The 19,643-nt window shown below is 40.3% G+C and overlaps 1 protein-coding gene across 1 annotated transcript in view; it reads left to right on the top strand.

Annotated features, from left to right (window-relative positions):
• Positions 1–19,643, top strand: part of LOC103755396 (integrin alpha-9) — a 121,127-nt gene that overhangs the window by 731 nt on the left and 100,753 nt on the right. The window contains exons 2-3 of the mRNA XM_018075097.1: positions 21–101; positions 10,217–10,429. Of these exons, the coding sequence (XP_017930586.1) occupies positions 21–101; positions 10,217–10,429 (294 nt within the window). The remainder of the gene's footprint in view (positions 1–20; positions 102–10,216; positions 10,430–19,643) is intronic.

The following is a 19,643-nucleotide window of genomic DNA, read 5'->3' as shown; positions in this document are numbered from 1 at the left end:
CAGTTCTTCCTGTATTGTAGGGCTACATCGAAAATGGAAAGTGGCTGTATGAAGGCCTATGTGACAAGTCACAGAAGCCACTGAGAGACAAGGAGGATCAAGTCAGTTTGCAGAGCTGAAAGCCGTCCAGCTGGCTTTAGATATCGCTGAACAAGAGAAATGACCAATGCTCTACCTCTACACTGACTCATGGGTGGTAGCAGATGCTCTGTGGGGGTGGTTGGACCTGTAGAAAAAGACCAATTGGCAACACAGAGGTAGCCCCATCTGGGCTGCTGAATTGTGGCAAGATATCACTGCCCAGGTAGAGAAGTTGGCTGGCAAAGTACACCATGTAGATGCACATGTACTCAAGAGTCAGACCACTGAAGAATATTGCAAAACAGGACAAGTGGATTGAGCTGCCAAGATTGAAGAGCTTCAGGTGGATCTGGATTGGCAATATAGAGGTGAATTATTTCTGTCCTGGTGGGCCCATGACGCCTCAGGTCATCAGGGAAGAGATGCAACATACAGGTGGGCTTGTGATCAAGGGGTGGACTTAACCATGGACACTATCTCCCAGGTTATCCATAACTGAAACATGCACTGCAATGAAGCAGGCCAAGTGGGTAAAGGCTCTGTGGTATGGTGGATGATGGTCGAAATATAAATATGGGGAGGCCTGGCAGATTTATTACATCACGCTCCTGCAAACCCACCAGGGCAAGTGCTATGTGCTTACAGTGGTGGCAACAACCACTGGAGGCTGGAGATATAGCCTGTGCCTCATGCCACTGCCCAGAACACCATCTTGGGCCTTGAAAAGCAAGTCCTTTGGCAACATGGCACCCCAGAAAGGATTGAGTCAGACAATGGGACTAATTTCAAAAGTAGCCTCATAGGCACTTGGGCCAGAGAGTAGTTATTGAGTGGGTATGTCATATTCCCTATCATGTACCAGCCTTTGGGAAAATTGAATAGTACAATGGACTGTTAAAATACACATTGAAAGCAATGGGTAGTGGGACCTTCAAGCATTGGGATCTACATTTAGCAGAGCCCACCTGGTTAGTTAACACTAGAGTCTCCAATAACCAAGCTGGCCCTGTCCAATCAAAACCTCCACATACGGTACAAGAGGATAAAGTCCCCATGGTGCAAATGAGAAATTTATGTTAGGGAAGACAGTTTGGATTAGTGCCACCTCAAGCAAAGGCAAACTCATCTGTGAGATTGTTTTTGCTCAAGGACTTGGGTGCACTTGGTAGGTTAGGGAAACACCATGTGTACCTCAAGGGGATTTGATTTTTGGGTGAGAACACTGTAATGTTGAATTGTATGTTATTGGTTGCTGAATGACACTGCCACTGTATGCCATAACTACCATAGACAATGAGTATGGCCTGCTCCAGATACACCAGTTGTGAGCTGCTGATGCAGCTTGCAACCAGCTAACAGCTCATCAGCCCTCTTGCCCTGGAAGACATCTAAACAGATAGAACCTACAGTTATGGACTAAATGAACTTAACAGACATCTTGGAAGGATGGTCCTTGACTATGGAAATGATAGCTCTGTGTGTGTGTGTGTGTGTGTGTGTGTGTGTGTGTATGTGTGTGTATTTATTAATTTATTTATTTGGACATTTGGAAGGTGTAAGATCTGGCCATGATGTAAATAGTAGCAGTGGATAATGTCCTAGCTCTAGACAGGAAAGGTTTAATTTTGGCAGTAGCCAGGAGTGGGCATGGCTAGGACCTGGAGGTTACTGTACCACCTCATGTCATTTTCTGGGGATGGAGAAAGGGGTACCTTTTTTGGGTTATGCAGTGTGGCAGAGGGAGCAGTTGGATCTTGTCATGCGTTTTCTGCGTGGTGAGCATGTGAATCATCCTCCTCTTTCTTGTACACTTTGACATTAGTATTGTTGCTGTTACTGTTCATTGTCTTATTTCATTGCTGTTTCCAGTAAGTTGTTCTTACCTCAACCTGTGATCTCTACCTTTTGTGCCTCCAATTCTCCTCTTCAGCCTGCTGCAGGGGGTAGAAGGAGGGGAAGTGGGTAGTAAGCATGGTTTGGAGTGATTCAGTGGGAACACTAAATTGGGGAATAGCACTTTTAAACCACTACAGATCCATATTCATGAAGAGATTTGGGATACTGTCTCAATTCATATAAACCTGCGTTGGGTGGTTACTTTCCCTTAGAAGTGACAGGCATTTCCAAAAGGGAGCAGGCATTTAATGGGATGGTCAGTGGGAAATGGTCAGTGTCCTTCTCCTTTGTCCTCTGTAGAGATTTTGGGAGAAGCCTTTTGATTACTTGCTGTTGTCTCTTGAAATGTGCTCATAAAAGTGCTTCTGCCATATTTTTTTTCAAGGGGAAGAAGAAAGTCTATCTGGAGCAGGGGGATGAAGGAAGGATGGCTGCTTCTTCTACAGGGTAGCTCAGAGGTTTACTTATGGCTGTGTAGAAGCAGATAGAGCTCAGGCAAAGACTGAGGGGCACAGTGCCATTAAGCGTCACTCGAACAGCAGTCATCAGGTGTCATCAGGAATCATCAGATGTGGAGCTACATTGTGCCTCCAGTCTGACCTGCCACACACAGCAAAAGGGGTATAGGACTAGCAAAAAGGGCTCCTGACCGCCCCTGTGGGCTGTGGCTTCAGGAAGGGGTTGGGAGAGTCAGTCCTCATCTCAGTCCTTGGCTCTGAGGACAGCTTACGTGTGAGATTTTGCACTGGAAGTTTGTGGATGGCATATACACACAGCTGTTTTTATCTAGTTATGTATAGGAAAAAAGCAAGAGAGTGAACCGGCAAGTACACTATATGAATGCTGAAATTAACCATGAAGTTAATTTCCACTCCCCCAGGTCCACAGATATGTTGAACTTTTAGCAGACCTGTTATCATATATGATGACTCAGGAGCCAAGGGTCTTAAACTCCAGTGGAAAAAACAAGTATGTGATAGGGTTACATATGTGCAGGAAGAGTCTGGATTTAATTATCTCTACTCTGTATATAATTCCCTGTTGAAATAGATTATATTTTCAGAAAGATAATAAAATAGAAGCTTGAATTTTTACCCCTATTCTTCCTTCTTGGGTTCTCTTCAATCACTTAAGTTCAGGTCTTAATTTCATAAATACTCATCAGCTCCTGGGCTTTCTAATGGTTTGTGTTTCTATATTGCCGATATTGCAGATGTCTCATCATATGTTACAGAGATTGGTTGTGCCTTGCCTGGTACCAGGAAAAAGCTGGGCATCTCAACCCAGGAGAGTTGTTTTCTTCAGAGGGGAGTAGCATGACTTTAGATAGTTGAGGAATTGTCTGTATTTTTCATCTAAAGAACCCAAATGAATGACTGAAAATGAACTGTAAAAGAGAGAAAGGGCATGAGTGATAAAAGCATAACTGAAAACTTTAGGTCCAATAAAAGACCCAACATTCAAATGTATAAATATGATGTGAATCTGTATTGTCATTATATGTTTTATGTCTAAGCTGGAAAATTAAGATCTGAGCTCACTAATACGTAATATCTAATTTGGGTGGCATGTAGTAACTTTTCTTACTGATTACTATGAAATATATACCCTAATATATTACTGTTAAGCCTTTGTAACCTTTGACATGGAATATTTACACTACTGATTGCAATCTCTACGATGTCAACATCAGTAATACCTTTATCACTCACCAACTGATAGCGGGAATCCAGATACATGGGAACAGTGAACACTTAGACTCACAGTGAGATTGTACTCAGATTAGGTTTGGACTTTCAGCTCTTTCCTTGGAGTCTCAGGGTGTTCTCTCAGTGCACGCAGGCTCCTGGGCACCTGTTATTTATTTGACACCAGATTTCCCCAGGATTTGCTTTTTTTCTTTCCCAGAACATCTTTCCAGTTATCTCTGTGTGTGCGGAGAGGGGTTGCTGAACTAGTGGAAACAGTTGTGTGCTGGTGTGAAGCATTTAGGAAGAGAATAAAGAAAGCATTCCCATTCTTTTAAATGCTACCCTTAAATAACACTTGGGCACATGACACCCTGTTCTAAACTTTGAGATTCTTCAGAAGTCTTGTAATAGTTGAAATTTAGCAGCAAAGACTATTCACCTATTTGTTGAATTGTAGCTAGCACAATATCTTAAAACAAAACAGAAGCATGTATTATTGAAACATCAGGCCTCTGATTGCCTTCATATACTATTAATTTGACAAAAAATTCACCAGTAATTTTGTAAATAAGCGTTTACTAATCAAGTAAACTTTTACTTCTGCCTCTTCTCTGGAAAAGAGTTTGCAGTTGGTTTTTTTCCCCCTTTAACTACAGTAACATTTTAAAAAATAAATTGAAAAATATATGTATTTAAAAATCCCCAGCTTGTGTGTGGAATGGAAACTAGATCTTTTCTAGATGATTTTCGCATGACCATGTTTTGTATGCCTGCACAGTGGGGAAACAACAATGCTAAAATTATGCCAGTCTGAAATAAATTATTACAAGTCCTAGACTATCTGTATCAAAGAAGGTTGAAAATATTAACTTGCACTGGAAATTGACACCAGTGGATCTAAACTTGGACTCAATAAGTGCTCAACAAGGAGCAGAGTGAGGAAGTTAAGTTCCACCATATTCATTTTCAGGTACTAGAATGTCATGTACACATTCATTCATCTGAAATAAATTTCAGTTTAAAAAACTTTCAGTTTAAAGCAAATTTGTCTAATTAATGTTCTTACTGAATTGCATGGCACTTAAGCCTTTCATCCTGAATGACTCAGTTTAGAAAGGGAGACTGAAATAATAGAAGACAGTTCATTTTAAAGTCAAGCACTGTCATCTTATTGATTCATAAGCTATAATGTATACAGCAGATATTTGATTTGATAAATTGTGGCAGTAGTGGCCTTTGTTTCTGAAGGCTGGTGGACATTTGAGTTATTTGAGATCACTGATCGAGGAACTATTTATGAGGACTTATATGGTAGTGACTTGTGAGCTGATTAAAATGGCAAGCTGGATAAGCATTAGCACAATGTCTTTTATACATTTTACAGCATTATTATGTTATCAATTAAATTGGAATTGTCAAATGTATTCTGTGTATTTTAAGACTGTAAAAATTCCTGTAGTCTATTATTAGTGCTTGTTATTTAGCACATGAAATAAATACATTGGGACTAAAAGTTTCAAGTTGAGTGTTTTAAAAGCCAGGTCCTGGAATTCATTCTTAGTCATTTGACTAAACAGAGCTTGATTCTCGGAAGTACTGAAAAGCTGTTCTGAATTCAGTAAAAGCTCTGGAATCCGTGCATGGGTTGTTGTCCTCAGATCAGGTCAGAGTGAGTAGAAAAAAGGCCCAACAGAGCAGAGAACTTTCCCACAGAGAAAGAGAAGAGAAACTCCAGGATGACATGAACAAGAACAAAAGCAAGGAGCAACTGTAGAAGTCACCCTGAGGATTATGTATATTTCTTCAGTTGATGCTGTTAAAAATTCATATTCATTGCTTTAAAGGACCACATTTCATCCTTCATTCCTGCAAGACTCTTGCTGTAGATTGTGACGATTATTTACATCTCAATTTATTTCTCAGCCCATTAGCCATAATTAAAAATAGAATTTTGCACTCTCCAGAATCCTTTCCTGGAGAGTTTCACCTTGTAGATGAAAGGGGATTAGATAGGATGATTTATTGGGCTCATGTACAGTCCCCTGAGTGTACTGTGGCACTGAGCTGAAAGTAAGATGAAATGATATCCAGTCTGGCAACCACTTGCACCATGAGTTGAATAAATCCTGTCCCTTGACAAAAACTCTGTCCTGTTCCGTCCAAATTTGCTTGAATTCCTGATGTGTGTGGGCTCTTGGTAGCATGAAGTTAGGGTTGGAGAAGGCAGTGGCTGTCCGCCAAGGCAGTCTGCCTTTAGGATGCTGGACTCCGTACCTATGGTTGTGTTGTCATGAAGTGCCTTAGGCTGTGCCAATGAAAAGTGCCAAAAATTATTTTTTACGGTTATGACATTCCATCTTGAAGAGGGAATTGGAAACGATGTTCAGGATCACAGATCTGACGTTTGATCATTGCTCTGCAATTACTTTTTAGATTTTCAGGACTTTTTGGTACTAAAGTCAAATAGAAATGCAGTCATAAATCTGGCAGAGGCTTTGCTTTCTTGCTTGCTTCTCCTCTGCTAAGTCAGAGAAACAAAAAGAAAGAAATATGTGGCTGTGCACAGTTACTACCACAACATGAAAAAATTCTTTGAGGTGATTATTCTATGAGAGGAGATAGCAAACCTTTGTTATCACATTTGTTAGGGCAAGGTTTCAGGACCATGATGTCTTTTGAAACATTTCTAGATGCCTTATTACTTTCTTAGATGCTCTTAAAAGTGTGCTTTTTTTGACTCTGAGTTCTTTGTCTTTGCTAGGTACTAATGAGGGATCGTCCTGAAATACTCTTGATAAAACCCTAGCTTATTCATACCAAAACACCTTTTTCTTCAACTCAGAGTGATGTCATGCAATGTGTCTCACAGGAAAAGATAAAAGATCCCAGCAAAAGGATGCAGCTGGCTAGGGCTGTTTCCCTTGCAGGAAAGGATACTGGCAGGAGGGTAATGTACTGGGTCTGAAGTGTATTGATTTCCGCAGACGCCTTATTGCAAAAAATTCTGATGTCCAGAATGGAATCTGGTCTGAAAGAGAAGGAAAAAAACTCTACCACCCTAGAGAAACTGCTTGTAAGAGCACAAGATTGCTGATAGCTTCCCAGCTTCAGGACCCCAATTCTAATTCAGGCACAGTGAAAATTTGCACCAGTTTAGTGAGATCCAGTCTATAGAGACTGGGTTTTTATTGCTATTACTGACTGAACCCTAATGGCATAGTTGTTTCTGTTGATAGTTTGAATTCCTTGGATATTACTCTGGTTTTAGTGTCCTTCAGATATTTTTTTCATTAATGAATCTCTGCTGTCCATATGCTATGATTTTCCAGGGATGCTTTTTCTTTGGTAGGTTAAAGAGATGTCTTTAACCTGCAACACTTCCTCGGCATAGTGCATTGTGGTGAAAAATGGTGATTACATGTAAAAGCTCATTATGGAAAAATATATCCTTTGGCACATCCAGTTCATTAGGGCTATGTAACTGATACAAAAACTACATACAGTTTTCTTGATTTGCAGGATTTTTTAGTCTATCTCAAACCTGATTCTCATTACATCTTTGGACTTCTTCCTAGAAATTAGGAATACTTAAAAGCAATCTGTGGCTTGTGTCATCAGTGTATGATTCAACCACTGGAAGAGATACATTTGAGTAGACTGAAAGAGGACGGAACTGGTTGTGTTTTCAACCTAAAATAGTACTTCTCCAGATTGTGTTTGGGCAAATATTGTTCTCTTTATGTGCTTGCATTCCAGACAGTCTGTGGTGTACCTGTGAAGCAGAACTGTCTTGTCTCCAGGACATATCCCACAGACTGTTGCCTTCATTTTTGTAGGATTGTGAGCAGAAGGAACTGAACATGTGGCAAAATTAATAATTGGGTAGCATTCATAGTTTTATTCTTAATTAAGGACAACTGGTATGTAGGAAATGAATAAGACACTTTTATTACAAGCAGGGGTTTCCATGGTTGCCCCCTGCTGAGATACCTGGAGGTCATTTTATTTGTGGAGTTGGGGAGCCATTTTGTGGCCGAGGACTGGTGGGCTGCTTACTGTTCTGCTTAGAGTTACCTATTGCTGCTTACTGTTCTGCTTACAGGGTTGCTTACAGTTACTTACTGTTACTTACAGTTAGGGTGTGAAGGTGGGCAGGAAAGTATGTAAGGCAGTAAGACCAGTCTGGGCTCACTGCCAAGGGACCATGAGGCTGGAGGCAGGGAAACAACTTGATAGGTTGATTAAAACAACACATGGACTGCAAGAAGAAGACTATATGACCTTTTAAGGAAGAAAACAGGGAGGCTTGGCATGGGAGGAGCGAGGGAGTGGTTATGTAAATCAAAGGGTCTTAAAAAGGCTCATCCCTCCCATTTGGGGTGTGCTCAAACCTGGTCACGAGTTCGGTGCACCCAGTGTGCTGTTAATACGTTCTTTGTTTCACTTTATTTGGCCATCTCTGAAATTTTAATTAGAGATATTTCTCACAGCTATGTGAAATGTATTTCCTCAGGGCTGTGGTGAGGGAGAAGTCACAATTTCACCACTAAAACAAAGCGGAAAAAGACACCAGCAAACAAAATAGGCATACTCTAATATTCATCAAAGTCAATAGGAACTTTTTGACTTTAAAGGGCATTGGACTTAACCCTGCAAGATCATATTAAAATGCTTAGAAGTACTTAAGTACTTATTCTTACCATACTGCAGTAATAGAGCCAGAAAAACTGTAGGTGAATTTTAATTTAACCCACTCTGTACATTTTTAATTGTGTTCACATAGTTGGTTGCATACAGTTGGATTAGGTGGCAATTTATGTGATGATTTGTATTTGACTGTTGCTACATGGCATGCTCTTTTATAGTTGTTTCTCTCTTTACATAGTTTTCTTGTAGACTGATACAATCCTTGCTTAAATTTATACACTTCTGTGAAAGCAAAGCTAGCGACTTCTGTGAGTTGTAGTGTTGTTATTTAGTGGTCTCAGTATGGTACAGTTCTTACCCTGGGGATGGGACTGTGGAAGGGGCTGCAGGCACAAGTGTCTCTTCTGCTGAAAGGACTCACAATGCTGCCGAGCATGCATGGTCCTTTTTGTGGGACTTGGAAGAGGTCACTGAGCCATCACCATTGCTGCTATGTCTGCTGTTGATCGGTGTCTGTTATCAAGAAAGCACAAACCACTCCAAACAATGCACAGTTTAAACTTCAGGACCCTGGCAGAAATTGGTGTTAGGGTAGGGAGTTTAAGGGCTGGCTGAAGGCTTCAAGATGCAGGAGAGTAACTATCAGCCAGCCTGGTCTCTATTATTATTCACCCAACTAACCGATGATTTGGGAATTTGGTTAACCACTAATCTTTGTCTGACTTCAGAGATCTGTGGCCCCTCAACATATTGGAGAAAGCAAATGGTTGCCTTGAAACAGATCAAACAGAGCGGTCTGAAAGCCAGTTACTACCCATCTGGAAGATGCAATTTAAATGGCATTGCATCTCAATTGCTTCTAGTGCTTGGCAGGCTGTGTTCAGAGAAGGCCATTGCCAATGCAAGGTGAAGTTGAGAGCTGGCCCATTTGGAGATTTGTTGTGCTTACTTATGATCTTTATTTATTGCCTCAATTTCATCTGCACTGATTACATGCTATGTTTTTAAGTAACTCAAATTTAAGAGGAATGTCTGCCTATGAAAAGATAGAGCATTTGCCACTTCTGTTTTCTGGTAAATTGGATTTTGAAAGTCAGGACTGAACAGAGCACAATGAGCCTTTTGTCCTTGCACAGCAAACTGAATTTAAGCAATGCATGTTATGACAAATGGTATGAGTTTTGTGGCTTGGGCTCCAGCAACAAGAAACGGCAATCCTTTTTTCCCATCAGCCAAATAATATGACACCATTTAATACATCTGGTATGAAGCCTAAGAATAATAGGTATAATAAAGAAACTGAAAACTTTCTTCTTTTACAAACTGAAAGTGGGGGGAGCTGTGAATTTTGCTTTGAGAACCGTGCTGGAAGATGACCTTTCTTGCCCCTCCAGGTCTGTAGTCTTATTTTATAACCACATTGGTATTTCCACCTGTCCGTTCATTTCACTGATATTGCAAAACAACAAAGGAAGATGGAGGTTTTTTTGTTCTTTTAATGTGTGGAGCTCACTGGAGGTGACTTCAGTCAAAGTCTAGGATTTAGAAACCCCAGAGATTAAGATGATTTGCTTCTGCAGAATTATTGGAATCGGTTTCTAATTTATTTTATTTTTTAAGAAAATGTCTTTTATTGAAAACCACTAGATTTATAAATGTGCCAAGTATGCCACTGCTTCTGTGGATTCAAGAGTAAGTCCCAAAAGAATGACTATTTTTTTAAAAATCTATTTTATTTTTTTTAAATCTTTTGACTTGTTTGTTCTATGTGCTTATTCCTGTTTGGCCTGGAGAAGAATAAAGGAACTAGAGAAACCTGCCTTCTGTCTGCAGTGTTGAATCTGGTTTAATTGCATGTTTAATTAAGTGGTCTGGTTTAATTGAATGTATAATTGTTGTAGATGGAAACCTGCTTACTTATATGCACTGGTGAAATATCTATTTGGTTTCTTGTACAGAAAAGAGTCGAAGACGTCATCTCTCCAATTGTATTTGAAGCTGCGTACAGCCTTTGGGAACATGTGATAGAAGGAGGAAAAGAGGACAAGGAACTACCTGCTCTCAAGCCCATTCTCCGTTGGAAGAAAGGACAAAAGATAGCACAAAGGAATCAGGTCAGATTTGGACTACATTATTTCCCTAGAAGACCTGTGGCTTGAACTGACAGCAGAGCTGGCTGTAAAAGTGGATTGCCAAACTCTGGGTCATTTGCAAAAAGTAACCTTTTTGTACAATCCCTACTGTTGCTAACATCACTGCTGTTCCATAACATAGTAAAGACTTGGGCTACCAAGACTGGACAGCAAAAGGTGAGGCCACTTTCTTGTTTCAGGGTGTCTGTGCTGGGAAGGGAAAGGATAAGAAAGGTCCTATTCCTCCTGTTCTTCCCTTTATGCAGGAAGTTCTAGTGAAAGGCTTGGTCCTGGCCTTCTTTCCAGGTTGAGCCTTTGTTAGTGCTGGAGGGACAGAGCTGACTCCAGGAAGGGACATGGGAACTGTGTGAGGGGAGAACAGTGGGCAGAATAAAGAAAATTTGCCTGGCTCAACTGCCCTCTTCTTGAGGACTCCTCAAGTCCAGTTATGTGGCAAGAGAAACCTGCTCCAGCTGTCACATGTCATGGTAAAATGGGATGGTTTTATTTCAGAGAAAGTAAAGTGTAGGTAGAGCTATCTACATATTAGGATCCTATTTTGTTCCACTGCAATGCAGAGAAACCCTTCTGTCATTAATTTTGGTGAGAGCAAGAGAATTCCCTTAATGTTGAAACACTCCTCATTTAAAGGGTTGAAATTCTTTCTATTATTATTATTATTTCATTTTTCTCCCGTCCCCCTTTCTCCCAGATTGTTCCCTAGGGGACTGAAGTGCATGAGATTATTCCACCTCTCGTTTGTCTGTCTTGATCTCACTAGTATCTTTGAAAAATGCAGGCAAACGTTGTCAGGTTTTGACAGGAGTGATCAAGGCAGCGCTTATGAAGGTATTAAACACTTTCAGGGTTCACGAAGTATGTGCTCGTGTTGATGAGAAAGACCCTGCTAGTGGCCTTTTAAAAGCCTTCATTTTCAGTGTAGCCCTTGTAGGTGCAAAACAGTCTGCCGAGGAAGGAGCCTGCATGACAATTCAGCCTTCCACCATGCCAGCACCGAAGCGTTCAGCCATGAAGTTCAAGGCTTCTCAGGGAAATCAAAGTTCTGCTGTGGTAGGGAAAGCTTCTCGTGTGTCAGAATTGTGAGGTAATTTACAGTGGAAGGGTCCTCTGTAGCTCCAGTTCCTTATTCAAAGTAGAGCCAACTTAAAAGTTAAATTGAGTTGCTCAGGGTTACATCCATTCAAGTTCATTTTCCAAAGCATGCTTACATAATTAGGATCTGGCATTACTTGTGAATGCAAAACTTCTCTTTTCTTTTTCCTTTTTTTTTTAAGTAGCAAAAAGTCTGTCCTAGAGTCTGAGACTTTCAGTAGTGAATGGTTAGATCTGATTTTTAACCCTACGAAGTTTGTGTCTATTGAGTGATGATAGCATCATAATCTGTAGCATTACTTTCTGATGCTGCTCATAAGATCCCTCAATACTACTTAAAAAAAGAGTAACTAAAATGTTTAAAGATATTTGCTTTGTCATATACCCAAGTGTGTTGAACTGTATTTGGTTATAATCCTTGTACTTAAAAGATATGAGTATTAATTCAAGTATGATTTATTTTTATAAATGTATGAATGAAAGATGCATTCAAGAATTACTTTTTTTATGAAGAGAAATTGTATGACTGTTATGTATATGAATTTTGTATTGTTGCAAAAACATGATGGGAATTTGTGGAGAACTTTGGAACTCGAGTAGTATGTTGAAAACCTGCGTATTACATGAACAAAGCTGCTTGTATACTTTACCCATGGGCTTAAACTCAAAAGGTCACATCTTGCTCTGCAGGCATGGTTTCAGATCAGTATTAAAATACCTAAAGAGATTATAGAGCAGAAACAAAAATATGTTAGGACTTTCCCTGACTTGTTTTCTTGTGCAGTTTGGGTGAGAGGGAGACGGTTTAACAATCCCTTTCCATTTGCTTTCCAGATGTTGTTCACTTAGCTTAGTAAGAAAAGGATTTTCACATTGGGTGTGCTGTCATATTTTCAACTAAGGAAGTAAGAAAAGCTTCAGAGCTAGTGTGGCAGTCATGGTGACAAAGCCCTGATGGATTAGCCTTGGTGCTGGAGGCATGGAGGCGTGGTGCTGGGGTCCTCAAAGGCCAATTTCATGGGAAAATTGGGATGTAGCATTCTCTTTCGGGATTCTTATTATATTCTTAGTAGAAATAGTTTTTAAAAGCCAAGAGCTTTTATAATAAATGATTTGCATTTTCAAAGAATCTAACGGTTTTGAAGGAACGCTTTGGAAGTCCAATTTAAGTCTTAGTGGTTTCTGTTTTTAGAAGATACGGCACAGGTGAGGTCAGGTGGACAAAGTTAATGTTAGTACTACTGTCTTTAAATATAGCTGGTTGTGTGTTGTTTTGGCAAGTCCTAGATCCTGTTGATCCAGTAAGACGTGGCATTTTGGAATCAAAATTGTTGCATATGTTCATTCAAGACACCATTTAGATAAGGATACTTTTCTGAAACGCCAGGTGACTGTTTTTTGTGAATGAACACAGAAGAAGCTGGAAGCAGTGAATAGCTGAAAAAATGGGAGGATACCATCACTGAGCAGGAAAGGGGGAGACTTCCATTTTTCAAGATCCGGCTACACCTCTGCTAGACCTTCTCGAAAAGCCATACATTTTGCAAACATGGACTTTACAGTCACCTAGATGTGATTTTATTTAAACTAAAGTGATGTTAAAGCTGAAGTGATCTCTTTCACCGGTATTTCAGTTTTTCTTTCATGAACCAGATGTTTCCTGCATTTGTCACCTCCCAGCAAGTATACAGCCCTATGACTCACAAACAAGGAGGTAGGAAAGCCATCAAGAGGCCTCTTGACATAAGAATTGAAGATTATATTGAGCATGTGAAGTTCTTTGTGTTGTTTTGCTCTGATGCATTTAAGGAGTCTTCTTGGAAATACTGTTCATGGATATCCACCACCAAAAGTGACATCTCCTTAATGACATTATCACAGAAAAGGATTTTGTTGGATATTCATCTTTTAAATAACTATATGTGATATAAATACTATATGTGTATTGCACTATATGTGAGAGAACAGTCTAACCCTGTACTCATCACTTAGACCAAAGCAGAACTATAATAGTAAAGGAGTGCATTGATGTGAGATGTCATTCAAAATGCTTTTGTTTATTGGTCACCTTCATTTTAAAAGGATGCAGCTTTTACTGTAAGGCACTGCAAAATGCTTTTATTTAAAAATAAAACAAAACAAAAGTAAACCTTGACTGTTAAGTGAGGAAACCTGCTTCTGTTCCTAAATGAACTGTGCTTGAAACAATCAAAAGATGATAAATAATTGTAATATCTAACTTATTTGAAGAAAAGGTTCTTCACTGAAATTTCTTAATGAAAAACATGCAATTTTGGGATGTCATTATTCGTTATTTTTTGCAAGCAAATAGGCTCAGATACTTCAAAATTAAGTAATAATGTAACTAAGCTGTTCTGAAGGATTATTTGGCCCAGGATGCAGTAATGGTTTCTATTGGACTTTATTATTTTCTTAGTTCTTATATATGCTTACCAGAAATGGCAGTTGCTATAGATTGATGAATTTTTTTGTGGTAGAAAAAGTAAATACTTATACGTCTATTGATAAATGGCTCAGCAACTAGTACAATTGTTGGATGGAGACTAGCTGCATGGAGAAGATTATAGCTTTCCAAATTAGCCAGCTCGGTTTTGCTCAAACAGAAAATCTCTGATGGGTTAAGATTAGGTGGGGAGGAAAAAAGGTTCTATTTTTCAAGAGTGTATTACAAACTTTAAAACTTCCCACTCTAAGGATGAATTTCCATTAACTTCTTTATTGCCTCTTAAATCCAGTTGCTACCTCCATCCACAGGAAAAAAACTAGTAAGTCTGCTTGCTTAAGGGAAATGAATATGTATTTACTTGATTTGGCTTTGTAAGAGGTTTATACTATAACATTTATTTTTGTATACCCACTGTATGTCAACCAAGAAGGGGAGAGCTCTCCTGCCATGTACAGTGGAGAATTGTTCTTAGTAGTACCCAGTAATGTATCTTAGAGTTCAAAATGTGGTAGACTAGAATTCTGCCTGCTCTAAATGCTGTAATAAAATCACCTAGTATTATGTGGATGGAGACACCATTTTGTTTTAGGAAAATATTCTTATTGGGGTTTTTTGTGCCGGTGTCTTCAGGAATTTGTAAATAGTCTGCCATAAAACCTTTTATAAGTTAAGAGACAGAAAACGTTTAGGACTTTCTGTTCCCAGCTGTGTTACTGATTTGCAGTGAGAATTTGTGTCCATTGATGCACCCCTGGGTAACTGAGACTGCGTGTTTCTTGAATAAACTTCACTTTTTTAAAGCAGAGATCTATTTTTTGGAAACACTTGTGTTTGAAAATCTGGCAAAGTATTTGCACACAAATTAGCTTGGTTGGCAGGTATGAGGAAGTATAGAAGTATTTTCGTGGAGCTGAATTATGAACATTTCTAGTGATTTTTGGTTTGCTGCACAATAATGCCATTCTCTATTTTAAAACATGCACACACACCCCAGTCTCATACTGAGAACAAAGCAATGACAGATCTGGATAGGCTAAAATGCATGTCCATACACACAGCATGGTCCAGGTTTGTCAGTGGTTCTTCTCCAGATCTCTTACTTTCTACAGAGGTGTGCCTCCTTGAGTCAGGTCATATCACTGCCAGCAAGCTGAGCTGTGTGTTGGAATGACATCTTGGCATTGGAACATCTTCATACTGGCAAGCTGTTGGAATGGCTCTTGGCTTGATTTTAACCTGTACCAACTTCTGTAAACCATTTCTAGGCATGGGTCAGGAGATAGGATATTCCTGTCTTGAGGCCAGGACACTTTAATTTACTGATACAGCTGAAGCCTCAGTAGATTCATACAGCTGTCAGTAGCTGAATAGGTGGTAAATTTGAAGATTAATTGACTTACACACAGATATATAGGAAGTCCTCGGAGACTGCAGGGGTCAGTCTAATTGCCATGTTCCGTATGAAATGTCTTGCCACAAAATTCTCCTTTCTTGGGCAGGGCAAGCTCCCAAATTATCTTCTGCATTTATTTTTGCAAAAATCCACCATGGGCCACCCTTCCTGCCTAATTGCTATTGTTTTCTGTTTGATTGGACTGGGATTGCTGGAAGCGATAATTTATATTCTTCCCTTTGCTCTCCCTTTGGTGGTGTCTGTCTTTTGCTCTAGATGAGTTTGGTCAGAGTCGGTGCTGAACTGGCAGGGACTGGATGTTGTTCATGCCGGGAAATCTGGGAAGGACCCATCCTGAGCATGTACTTTTGCCTGGGTTTGTTTTGTGTTTGGTTGGAGGATTTTTTGTTGGTTTTTTGGGGGTTTTTCGTGGTTGCTGTTGTTGCTGTTGAATGGCAATAATGAGGAAAGTTTTAAAAGTCTGGAAGAGTTTAACTGAACAAGAACAGCGGGTATCCAGATGTACTGTACCTCAGAAATGGTTGTAATTGACAAACTCACTGAACTAAGAATGAGTGGAAATCAGTGCCTCTGATTTTATACATTTCTATTTGCTTATTCTTAAGCAATGACAGGCTTGACCAGTAATTGTCCAGTTTTTTCAACTTGTAGACAAAAACCAGTGTAACTGAGAATTTGTAATACATGGTTTGATCCCCAGGTTTAGATCTCATGGGCTTCCCAAAGAACAGTAGCCAATATCATGTACTAATATACACATGAACACACACAGAGACGTAGAGACCTTGTTGTCTTGGCATATGTGCTAGTGGAGCCTCAGACTATATAGTGATCCCATCTTAGGTGATAGAATGTGAATTATCTGATATAGTTTACAGGTTTCTCAGATAAACAGGTAGTGAAAGGAGACAGAAACACATACACATTTGCAAACTGAACCCTAAATTTAAATCCTACTGGCCAGTTTCTGCAGTTCAGCATTGGCATCCATTTAGTTTCCACGCTGCAATGTAGGTGGAAATTGTAAGAAAGGGTGAGTTCCCACTTATGCTTGGAGCTATAATAGAAAATTGTAGTATTCTTAAAAATCCATAGAGACAGGTGACAGACTTCTAGGAGACAGGCTCCATTAGCTCTGTTCATATCTTTTTAGGAGTTTTATGAAGGACCAGGAGACCTTAATTGGAATACCTAACATTTTGAGAAGATATATGACGGTATTAGTTCATTTAGTTCAGAGTACCTCAGTGCCGCAAAAGCCTTGTCAGTTCAGAGTAACATTCATAAATACAAAACCACTGAAGTGCAGGTGGATTGTAGGTCAAGACTTTCACATATCCTTCAGGGTCTAAAGGAGCTAAATGTGGACCTAAATTATGTATGATGATTTGGAGATTTTTTTTGACATTTCCAGATGACAAAATAGGTGCCACATCTGTTTTTTAGCTTGTCATTGTTATTACGTGTTTAGATATTTAATTCCACAATTGAGTGGTGAGTAAAAAAGGGGTTTACTGTTGTGTTAAAATGTTTTAAGTATGAAAGCATCCTGAATAAAAAAGATTCATTTTACACAGTTCCAATTTTAGTAGAAGAAATAAGAAGGTTTAGAGTGGAAAATGTTCTCAAATATCTTAAAAGAACCCTCCTGAGATTATATAATTGAATTATTCTGTAGTTTTCCAAAATAAATAGAAGACCATATAAGACAAGAGAGGAAAATATATAGAGAAATGTGCTGCAGGAATCCATTCTACAATTATATGGGGAGATGGGACAATTACCCTTATAGCTCTTTCTGTTGTTCTATGAATTTATAAGGTCTGAAGTCTTGTAAAATGAGGATACTATTTGGGTGATTTAAACTGTTAATAATTTAAAAAAGGAAAAATTGCCTCAGTCTGAAAGTTGAGTGAGTCACACCAGAAATCGAATAAAGCTCTGAAAGGCTGGAGGCATATTTCTATTGCCACCAATTGCAATTCTTCATCCCAGGAGAATATGAGGACAGAGATTGCATTGTTAAATACACTCACTGCTCTGGGCAATAACTAATACATATGTTTATTAATTTATTGCTTGCTTTCAATAGCTAACAGGTTTCATGTCTGATCTTTCTAAACAGCTGGTTTCATTGGGAGTTCCTGTTCCTCTCACATTTGAATGTCCTCTCTGCTTTTTAGCTTGGTTTTAACTCTTACTGAAAGCAGGATACAGCTGAAATAGAGGGCAAATGATTGCATTTGGCTTAGATGGCATGACAATTGGCAATGTGCTAGTCATGAACCGCAGGCTCAGAATCTTAGTGAAGTGGATGAATTCCCCCTGTAGCTTTCCCCAGTTGGAGAAGTTTGACTTACATGGTTGTGCCCTTACTATTGTAGTATAATAATTATTACTGACCAGTTTCCGTTTTCTTATGCTAATGCACTATAAAGGAGCATCCGTTTTCTTTGTATGAAGACATCACAGAATCATAGAATCATTGTGTTGCAAATGACCTCTGAGGTCATTGAGTCCAACCTTTGGCTGATCACCACCTTGTCAACTAGACCATGGCACTAAGTGCCACATCCAGTCATTTCTTGAATACTACCATGGATGGTGACTCCACCAGCTCCCTGGGCAGCCCATTCTAATGCCTGACAACACTTTCAGTGAAGAAATTCTTCCTGATCTCCCTGAACCTCCCCTGGTGCAACTTAAGGCTGTTTCTTCTTGTCCTGTCACTAGTTGCCTTGGAGAAGAGACCAACACACATCTGGCTACAACTTCCTTCCAGGTGGTTGAAGAGAATGATAAGGTCAGCTCTGAGCCTTCTCTTCTCTAGGCTAAACAACCCCAGCTCCCTCAGCCACCCCTCACAGGATTTACCCTCTAGACCCTTCACTAGCTTCTCTGGATTTGCTCCAGAAACTCAATGTCTTTCTTATAGTGAGGGGCCCAGAAACAGATAGAGTACTCGAAGTGCGGCCTCACCAGTGCTGAGTGCAGGGAACAATAATTTCCCTAGTCCTGCTGGTCACACTATTGCTGATACAATTGGCCTTCTTGGCCATCTGGGCACACTGCTGGCTCATGTTCTGCTGGCTGTCAACCAGCACCCCCGATCCTTTTCCACTGGTCCACTTTCCAGCCACTCTGCCCCCAGCCTGTTGCACTGCACAGGATTGTTGTGGCTGAAGTGCAGGATCCAGATCTTGACCTCTTTGAACTTCATGCTGTTGGCCTTGGCCTGTTGATCCAGACTGTCCAGATACCTCTGCAGAGCCTTCCTACCCTCCAGCAGATCAACACTCCCACCCAACTTGGCATCATCCACAAACTTACTGAGGGTACACTCAATCCCCTCATCCAGACATCAGTAAAGATATTAAACAGGACTGGTTCCAGTACTGAGCCCTGGGGAACATCACTAGTGACCGGCCACCAACTGGATGCAGCACCATTCACCATCTCTCTCAGGGCCTGGCCATCCAGCCAGTTTTTAACCCAGCACAGAGGGCACCTGCCCAAGCCATGGGTGCCAGCTTTTCCAGGAGAATGCCATGGAAGACAGTATCAAAGGCTTTGCTGAAGCCGCAGCCTTTCCCTCGTCCACTAGGTGGTCACCTAGTCATAAAAGGAGATCAGGTTGGTCAGGCAGGATCTACCTTTCCTGAACCCATGGTAACTGGGCCTGATCCCCTGTTTGTCTTGTATTGTGCCATGTGATTGCGCTCAAAATCTGTTCCACAACCTTCCTGGGCACTGAGGTCAGGCTGACAAGCCTATAGTTCCCTGGATCCTCCTTCTGGCCTTTCTTGTGGGCATCACACTGGCCAACCTCCAATAATCTGGAACCTCCCTGGTTAGCCAGGACTAATGATAAATGATGAAGAGCGTCTTGGTGAGCCAACTCCCTCAGTACCCTTGGAGTCCCATCTGGTCCAATAGACCTGTGTGTGTCTGAGTGGCGGAGCAGGTCACTAACTACTTCCTCCTGGATTGCAGGGGGTATATTCTGCTCCTGGTCCCTGTCTACCAGCTCAGGGGGCCTGCAGAGGATAACTGATCTTACTGTTAAAGACTGAGGCAAAGAAGGCATTAAGTACCTCAGCCTTTTCCTCATCCTTGGTAACTGTGCTCCCCCTACATCCAATTAGGGAGATTCTCATTGGCCCTCCCTTTGTTTTTAATGTATTTATAAAAACACTTTTTAG

The sequence above is a fragment of the Manacus vitellinus genome, unplaced genomic scaffold (assembly GCF_001715985.3).
Source record: "Manacus vitellinus isolate BGI_N305 unplaced genomic scaffold, ASM171598v3 scaffold_3_pilon, whole genome shotgun sequence".
In the NCBI taxonomy this organism is placed as follows: domain Eukaryota; kingdom Metazoa; phylum Chordata; class Aves; order Passeriformes; family Pipridae; genus Manacus; species Manacus vitellinus.
This window is presented reverse-complemented; position numbering and strand designations above follow the sequence as displayed.